Source organism: Triticum dicoccoides, chromosome 3B (assembly GCF_002162155.2).
Source record: "Triticum dicoccoides isolate Atlit2015 ecotype Zavitan chromosome 3B, WEW_v2.0, whole genome shotgun sequence".
NCBI classification, from domain to species: Eukaryota; Viridiplantae; Streptophyta; class Magnoliopsida; order Poales; family Poaceae; genus Triticum; species Triticum dicoccoides.
Genome location: NC_041385.1, coordinates 818,751,886 through 818,761,150, shown reverse-complemented (window position 1 = coordinate 818,761,150; position 9,265 = coordinate 818,751,886). Strand labels below are relative to the sequence as shown.

Here is a 9,265-nt window from a genome sequence, read left to right as displayed (position 1 = left end):
TGCTGACGCGTGGAAGGCTTTCGATCCGGGTTGGTGGCACCAACCGGGACAACAGGTCCCCCTGCCTGGGCAAGCGGCAGCGGCCACGTGGAGCCCCATCTGTCCCGGTTCCTGGGCTAACCGGGACTAAAGGTATAGGGCTTTAGTAATGACCCTTTAGTCCCATTTTGGGAACCGGTACAAATGGCCCTCACGAACCGGGACGAATGGCCCTTTTTCTACTAGTGGAGGAAGAAAATAGAGAGGAGAGGAAAGGGGAAGAACAGAGAGCTCGGGCTCGGCGAAGGGTTTATATAGGATGATCTTTAGTCCCAGTTAAGGTGCATCTCTAGTCCCGGTTCGTGCCACGAACCGGGACTAAAGGTGTTGGTGGGGCCGCAGCCTGACACCAGCCAGCCACCACCTCTTTAGTCCTGGTTTGTGGCACGAACCGGTACTAGAGGTTCGCCACAAACCGGGACTAATGATCAGCGCCCGCCTAGCCGTTGGAACCGGCACTAATGATCACTTTATTGCCGGTTCAATTACATACTAGGACTAATGAACTTCACATTAGGCCCTTTTTCTACCAGTGATGGTATGGTTGACACCATTACCATCAGTTGTTAATCTGATTCCCTTCACCTCTCAAAAAGGTTGCAATATAATCCCCAAAGCACCGAAACCCCATCATAAAAAACTCACTGCAACACGTGGAGGACCAAAAACATAAATTTGGCCCACTAAACATGGGGAGGTTAAAAAACAGAATGACATAAATACAAAGTTCAGAGAAAATACGGTGTCGTTACGTGTGCGTCTACTTTTTATCCTCAATCACATGCAAGTTGTTCCAATCCATTATTTGGTTGCGGGTAGTTCCAATCGATTCTTTCCCACCCCACCATTTCAATCTCATTTATATTTCAACCGTTGTTATTGGTATTATTTGTTTAAGAATAGTTGTATTTTTGTAGGAAGAATAGTTATGGTTCCAATCATAATTTGTACCCTTACTCTCTGTTGCAGGAAGTACACTTTTTAATTGATAACTTGATGATGTGAATATAAGCGAATATTTTTTTCACCTTATCCTTCAATTGTAGAAGTTTTAACATATGATACTTTTGTTCTGAATAACATATGTAATTTATATGATTTAACATACTTCAAGAAGTAAACTTGTTTTATGCCATGGGAATTGGTTATTTGTTTTGCTCATGGCACTAACTAAGAAATGCTGAGTTTCCAGATTCAAAATTTTCTCATTAAGTTCTACGTTTGTTTTAGGAGCTCCAACCTTCGATGAATGCTAGTATGAGTTGTGGGGAACTTTTTAGTGTTTGTCTGCTCAATTTTTCCTTCCCATCATAAACTTTCGAGTATACCGAGCATTGCTCAATATTCCTAAAGTATAATCTTAAAATTTTGAAAATAAGTCAGATTGCCTGTCTAGCTCAGCCCGTCTTGGGTTCGAGCCCCAAGGTGGGCGACATATTTTTTAAGTTTAACTTGATTTTAGTAGAATTTGTCTAGAGTTATGCCATTACCATCGAGATGTCAATGAGATTCACATCTCCTCTCAAAAAATGTTGCAACCTACTCCTCAAAGCACCAAAACCCCAAGCATAAAACACCCATTGTAGCTCGTGGCGGATCCGGGAATTCAATTTTGGGTGTTCATTTTTTTCCGCCTTAACTAAGAGGCCAACCGGTTCACGAAAATATGAATACAGATACAAATTGTTCACCATAGAAACAATATCTCAAAAGGTTAAAAAAATTACAAAATATAGAAGCAAATCATAACACGACCATACTCTTTGTCATGGCCTGAGAGCGAGATATGACAACATCATTATTCACTTGAAAGAATTCCATCATCCTTCACTTGAAAGCAAGTTAGGAATGTGACGCCGGCTCGTCCATGGGCGGATGAAAGATTCTGACAGCTCTCATGCGTGAAGCCCACTCGCTGGTGCTCTTGGGCTCACTATTACTTCTGAAATGGGCTACTGATGTGCCTATAGGTCGTAGGTTAGTATTTCTGTGATATATTAGCGCGCGTGCGTGTACACACATTTTTTGTAGAAAAATTTGGGTGTACATGTATATCGATGACTCATGGTGGATATGCCAGTGATTGCAGCACAGTGATGAACAAAATCCCAAATTTGACAAACCAAACACATGAAGGTGTAAAAAGAGACCGACAGAAGTACAAATTTCGAACAAGTGACCATCAAAAGTACAAATTTCGAAGGAAATACGGCGCGGCAGGTGCATGTCTACTTCTACTCCTCAATTATATTCTGTTGTTCCAATCTATTATTGTCCTCCCTACGGTTTTAATCTCGTTTATATTTCAATTATTGTTATTTGTTTTAGAATAGTTGTATTTTTCTGCTGGAAGAATTGTTATGTTTTGAATTATAATTTGTACCTTGATTCTTTTTCCATCAGGCTGAAGTAGCTGTAGAGTGCATTATTATCTCCACTAGCTTTGTTTCTCACTATCATCATTTATTTTGTCAAAGAGCCCTGTGGTTGTCTGTTCTTGGGCGGGCCCAGTTCTATCTTCCTTTTCGTATGCGGCGAGGGAGATTGGGAGAAGCTTCTGGTGATTCCTACTTCGATTCCGGTGTGCTGGTCCGTTTGGGCCTTGGATTGAAGACTTCCCCTCTGCCAATTTGTTCGGTTGCTGTATCCAGGGGTAAGCCGGCTCCAAGAGGGAGCGGTGGCAACGGCGGCGACGGCGCGCCCTCTTCCAGCGATGGTGCTTGTGGTGGGTTGGTTCCCCAGGGACCTGGTTATAATTTCGTTCTTTGCTGGAGTGCATTGTATGACTGGACTTCTCTTATTTGGATCTGGGGTCTTTTTCGCAAAAAAAAAGCATCAAAATTTATGTTGACCACTACAGTGTCAAGTTTGTGAAGAGAATGACAGGGGAAGGCTATGTTGACCACTAGAGTGTTGGTTTTCTAAAGAGAATGACAGGGGAAGGCTTCCCCACCCCTTCTATTGATCGTAGTAGGCACGGAGAAGTTACGTCGACCCCACAAATCGCGTTGTCATGGCGGTCGTCGTCGCCTTTGAAGTGCTAGCGGAGACGAGAGGTCTCTCCATAGCCGCCCGCGCCACTAGTTCTCTAGAGCAGAGTGCCGAGCAATCTCCGTCCATTCCCCCACGAGAACCCACCCTGCAGCGGCGAGCGATGGCGCTGACCCGGCTCCTCTTCCCTGCCGCCGTCCTGGCCTGGCTCTCCTCCGGCTCCGCGTCGCCCTCCCTGTCTGGTCAGTGCGTGCTCCGGTGCTCCCAACTACTGCGCAGCACTAGTATTTTACCTCTTGAAGCGGATTTTGATGGGTTCGTTCTGTTCTAGCAGACAGAGTGTCCCAGGCCGGCACCGGATCCACGGGGAGGAGGAGCTTGCTGCAGACCAAGAGGGGTACGTACGTGGTTTCACTTTCTTCTTCTTGCTACGTTTAGTCCATGGCGGTTTAGGGATAGGTGCGAGGTTGGACGGAGGGATTTGGTCTGATTTTAGTGATTCTAGAGAGAATTTGGTTGGAAGTGATGCTTTTTTTTGGTTGGAAGTTATGGTGTTACCTGATTTCGAAATAGGTAGACGCCGGCTTGGATTGCGTTCGTCCATGTTGCTGTAACGGGCAGAATTGGGAGCATGCTTATGCCTGCTTGTCAACTGAGATGTTCTGCAGCCAGCTGCATTTGATGGTGCAGTGCACACACTGAAGATACTGAATTCACACGCTTGTTAACTGAATATAGCCCCTTGCCTGTGCCCATGGGCAATTCACATGCTTTTGCCCATCTGCAATTCACATGCTTGTTAACTGAATATAGCCATTTGTTCTGCAACCTGCTTGACTAACTCACTCGGTTAGGATTGACAGATCTGGCGTGAAGTTCCTGGGCTTATAAAAATAGACTTCAGTGGTGAACTACCAATTGAAATTACAGAGTATCGTTCAGTAGTAAAAGCTGGGACTCTAAATTTCAAATTTCCATAGTACTACATCAGTAGGAACTTGGGTTCTGTATGTCCACATAGCTATTATGCAAATGTGCACCCTTATTTTAAGGATTTCCAGACTGAGGAGTAATTTTTAGATAGATACTTCTCACCATGTTCAAGACTTTCAATACCTTCTACTGATATGCTGCTTCTGTCTATTCATGTGCGTGCTTATCAGACTGCCCTATGGACTTTGAGTCCCAGAACTACACAATCATCACAAGCAGGTGCAAAGGGCCACAATCACCTCCTACGGAATGTTGTGATGCTTTCAAGAAATTTGCATGCCCATTTGCCTCCTACATCAACAACCAGAGCACTAACTGTGCAAGCACGATGATAAGCTACATCAACTTCCAAGGCTCGTACCCAGCAGGCATGTTCTCTGCTGAGTGCTTCAAAGGCAAGGAAGGGGTTTCTTGCGAAGGCGTTCCAGGGGTAGACACCGCCGTGCCAAGTAGTGGGCGACGAGCTCAAGGGAGTTCGCGACATCCTTTGGTCACTCTCTTGTGTGGAATAGGAGCATTGCTGTTCCATTGAGTGACACCTTGCAGTTGTACAAAGATGGTGTGAATTTCAGGTGTAAGTTGTAAGTAGTACTCCCTCTGTAAACTAATATAAGAGCGTTTAGATCACTATTTTAGTATTCTAAAAGCTCTTATATTAGTTTACAGAGGGAGTAACTAGCAACGATTAGGATTGATTTGCATCTCGTTGGCGCTCTTTTTGATGTTGTGATTGGACATTGGCTTTACCAAGTAAGGTCTCTTCAGGGAACACTTCATACTTAATAATAGATGTTTTATTGTTGTAGTGTGCCCATTTGTTACAGAACAACATGACATCTTGACATTCAACATTAGATGATCAGTTGATCACATCCTTCTATTGGCAGAGTGCACACCCAAATTATAAACCACGGAATCAATATCAATTAATTATTTTACAGCCTAAGTGATAATCGTGTATTCATCTGTTACTGCATTGCCATGTTCTTGTATTTATACGTACTGCCTTTTGGAGACATTTTTCCAGTTCCAGGTAGTACTGCAATCGAGATTGCGTCTTAGAGCATTTTTAGCCGTGCCGTTCACACATAAGCGCATCATGTTCAGAACTTTTTTTTTTGATGAAAAGGCAGGATCACTGCTTTTCATTGCACTTAGAAGGAGTCAAGGTTTACAAATTGAGCGTGAACTACAGGGGGAGGGTGGTTTAGATCATATAGTTACATCAAATCTGGTTCTAAGGGTCGTTCTACGATGTGCAGAACCCTCCTACGACCAGCATCAATCCAATCCTTGGCCCTCCACCTGAATTTTCAGAAATAATGGTCTTGGCTGCAGGAAGAATTTCTGAAAACTCTGGCATTCCGTTCTTTCCATATGTTCCACCACTCCAGAGAGATAATGGATTTCCACGATTTAGCCTGTTCCTTGGCCATTGCAAACCAGGGATTCACCATAGATGGCAATCAAACTCTGATGCATGTCTAGCTTTAGTAAGTTAAGGTGCCAAATCTACTTAGCATGTGGGATAGTAGCAAGCATGTGCGCAGCGGTTTCAAGCTGTTGAAGACAAAGAGAACAAAGTGGATTATGCGGCCATCCCTTCTTAGCAAGGTTGTCTGCAGTCAGGCAACGATCTTCAGCTGCAAGACAAACGAAAAATTTAGAGGGTGCATCAGAGCCCCAGGCCAACTTTGCAAATAGCGGCTTGATGTTTGAACGAGGGTAGCCGCGTACACCGAGCTAGAACTGAACTGGACATTTTGCAGTCCAACGCCAAGTTAAAGTGTCTTCCTGATTGTGACCCAGCTGAACCCGCTGCAGGTCATTCCACATGGTCATGAACTGAGTGATTGAGTCTTGAGAGAGATTACCCTTGAAATGCCGCATCCATTTTCCATCAGTCATAGCATATTGGATGGAGATTGTTTTGATAGTGATGAAGTCATGTACCTAGGGTAGGGTCATAGACCCGATCTAAGTACCCTACCCAAGGACACCCTCAGAAGAAACTGTCTTCCAGTCGACCAAGAGGGACTTCACTCGACGAACTCGAAGGACTCGACCATGAAGACTCACTCGACCACCAGGAGATCAAGAGCCACTCTGCATCCAAACGGTCTGTAATTAAAGTAGTATTTATGGCATTTAGGACACTTTATGTAAGGCGTTATCAGTAACGCCTAGACTTAATGTACTTTAAACCCTGCATTACTGAGGGCCGGAGGGGTCTGGCGGACACTATATAAGCCACCCCTCTCCTCAGTGTAAGGGGTTCACACTCTTGTAATCCATACATACATAATCCAGTCGACCGCCTCCGGGCACCGAGACGTAGGGCTATTACTTCCTCCGAGAAGGGCCTAAACTCGTACATCCAGTGTCTTCACAACTACTCCATAGTTAGGATCTTGCCTCTCCATACCTACCCCCCCACTTTACTGTCAGATTTAGAACCACGACAAATAGTGCATTGTCTGAACAAGTCAGGGAAGCTCGTACAGAAACTCTCTCTGTTGTGCATTGTCTGAACAAGTTCAGAACAGTGGCCCGAAGAAACTCTCTGTGCCTTGCTTCCAAACATCCACCGCCTGTCCTACGGTGCTGTAGGCGTGCCCAACATAGCAAATAGGAACTAGCTCAATTTCTCGTGGAACTTTTTGGTTTTCGTCTGCTCAAAAAGCTTCCCTGTGATAAACTTGAACGTATATTACTTTATGTTGGCATGACTTGGGAACAACAATCAAAATAGCTAATGTTTGAAAGTTAATCAAACTGCCCGTTTAGCTCAGTCGGTACAGCGCAAGCCTCTTATCCTTGTGTGGTCCTTGGTTCAACGTATTCTGTTTTTTTCACCTTGTCAATTGACGTGCAATCTGGACAGTAGTTCTTTTTTTAGGTAAATTTGTTCTAAGAAAGATATTTTCAGAAACTTGATAGAGTTATGTATTTTCAAATACACAATGTGCATTGTTTCAAATTACTTTTACTAAATCACCCGACTTTACCGGTAAGTACATGGATTAACTTGGAAGAACAATACAAATAACAAATTTCGATGGTAAAAGTGAAAGTTACGACAAGGATATTTGAAGTCAAGATCTCTACACCCATCCTTTACATCTCCATCTTCAACCATGACACAGATGAATTATTTTTGCACAACACAAAAAAGATGCACAAACTAGACTAATCTTGAAGATTTGGAATGTGATATGAGTAGCATATAGTGAGAAGATAAAATCACTGAATATTTAGACTCACCTGGGCAAGGATACAAGGTTTGCAAGCATGAGATATCATTCTTTGTTGTTATATTGTGGTTATGTTGTCAGCAATATAAATCCAGGGCACAAAAAAGTTGAAATAGGAGAACCCCTAACTAAAACATCCATATTTGACACCATGGGTGGCCGCCACCACCGCCAAGGTAGCCGAATGACAATTCAAGGAATTAAGAGCGGTCGTTATCATAATACTAGTATCTTTTAGTAAATGATCTAAAGTAACCGCTTACTAAACAGAAAAAGTTGGGAATATAATAATGAGAAACAACGCACTTTGTGACATTTTTCTCAGGCTCGCCTGCGTTGAGATCATAGTTTTAAATAGCCGGCTACGCTATAGCCTTTTCAGCAGGGTGCCGCTAAATGGTCGCCTTCACAAATAGCCCGCTATAGCCTGTTATAGCCCACTATAGCTGATTTGGAGGCCCGCCGCTATTTTCCATAGCCGGCTATTTAAAACATTGGTTGAGATAGACGTACCAGATATAGTTGTGACATTTTTCTTTCTGCGACTCATAGATAGTTGATTCCCCTCGCCAATCAATGCAGACCATCCATGCTTTTTTACAGTATTGTTAGTGAACTTTCAAGTATTAATATTCTTAGTGATTTTTTTAATTTATTTTTTAGCACATTTTTTGAATTTTTTATCATTTCTCAACGGTAGTTTTTTTAGAATTATTTTTCAACGGTTGTATTGCCAGAGAGCGCCTCAAAGCATATACTGCAGTATTAAGAAAATGTTGTGAGCCCAAATAGAGGAAACAAGGTCCGGACCCATTGGCCCATTCCACGGGCGCATCTTTGTCTCGCCCACAGCATACGTCGGCTCACCTCTTTTTTCCTATGGCCATGCCCATAAGTACGCACGCACGTACGTAGAAGGTATGCCAACCACACGTCACACAAGTACGCTAGTTTCCGTTTGTTCGTTCAACTGCAAGAGCTTCACTTTTGGTGAGCCACCTTGAAGGTCCGCAAAGCTGTATATCAGCGATGGAGCCGCGTCGAGCTAGGGTGAGGAGGTGATTCGTCATTCTTTTCTTCGGTGCCTGCTGTGGTGGTGCTGGAGGCGGGTGACGGGCGTTGGTGTCAAGCTCAGAGAAGTTCTGCTATCTTTTCAGTTTGTCATGTCGGTCTTTACGTGACTTGTACTTTGATCTTTATTATATAAATGAGACATGTATTACCATGCAAAAAAAAGTTTCCGTTTGTTTAATTTCTCCTTTTTCTTTATATTCTAAATACATATATTTCAATATTTAATTTACTTCACTTTTTTTAAACATTCACCATGCATCTAAAACATGTTAATGCAGTGTAAACAGTTTGTTCAAGCAATTTTTTAAATGTTTGTACATTTAAAAAATGTTCACCATTTGGAAAATTCAATAAAATGTTGATACAATGTAACACATGTGGAGGTTTTTTTTTAGAAAAGAGGGAGAACCCCCGGCCTCTGCATCAGAGCGATGCATACGGCCACATTTATTAAAAAGCAAATAAGTTCAACATAGGTCTTGAAGTCTCAAACAAACGAACCAAAAAAGCTCATGGGGATGTATTTTGAAAAAATACATCGTATCATTCAAAAAATGGTCACATATTTCAAAAATATGTTTGTCACATTTCCTAAAAGCATTTATACAATGTAAAAAATTATAAAAAAACATTGAAAAATGTTCGTACTACTATTTAAAAAATATCCATGAGTTTCAATAAAACTGCCATGACTTTTTAAATTTGTTTATATAGTGTACAAAAATGTTCACACGATTTTGAAATAATTTTTCATAACATTCAATAGAAAGTTCATGGCATTAAAAGAATGTTATAACAAATTTTTCATGGCATATGTGAAAAGAGTTTCAATCTGTTTAAAAAATCTCCACTTGTATTCGATAAATGCTAGGCTATATAAAAAAATGTTCAACTTGTGTTTGATGAAAGTCCAC

General features: G+C 42.2%; 1 protein-coding gene across 2 annotated transcripts; it reads left to right on the top strand.

Moving 5' to 3' along the window:
* The first annotated feature begins 3,040 nt into the window (after window positions 1–3,040).
* LOC119282460 (GPI-anchored protein LLG1-like) lies at window positions 3,041–4,828 on the top strand. Of its 2 annotated transcripts, none has more exons than XM_037562686.1 (3): window positions 3,041–3,272; window positions 3,365–3,427; window positions 4,194–4,828. In XM_037562686.1, the coding sequence occupies exons 1-3, from the start codon at window positions 3,053–3,055 to the stop codon at window positions 4,553–4,555; spliced, it is 645 nt and encodes a 214-aa protein (XP_037418583.1). In that variant the 5' UTR covers window positions 3,041–3,052; the 3' UTR covers window positions 4,556–4,828. The 2 variants fall into 2 exon arrangements, with proteins under 2 accessions (XP_037418583.1, XP_037418582.1); XM_037562685.1 differs by having other exon boundaries at window positions 3,362–3,427.
* Window positions 4,829–9,265: the final 4,437 nt, after the last annotated feature.

Bases quoted from the DNA above. Each gene is read 5' to 3' on its own strand.
- LOC119282460 (XM_037562685.1), top strand. From the start codon at position 3,053: ATGGCGGTCGTCGTCGCCTTTGAAGTGCTAGCGGAGACGAGAGGTCTC. The intron at 3,273-3,361 runs GTCAGTGCGTGC...GTTCTGTTCTAG, and splicing joins CGCGTCGCCCTCCCTGTCTG to CAGACAGAGTGTCCCAGGCC. The intron at 3,428-4,193 runs GTACGTACGTGG...CGTGCTTATCAG, and splicing joins CTTGCTGCAGACCAAGAGGG to ACTGCCCTATGGACTTTGAG.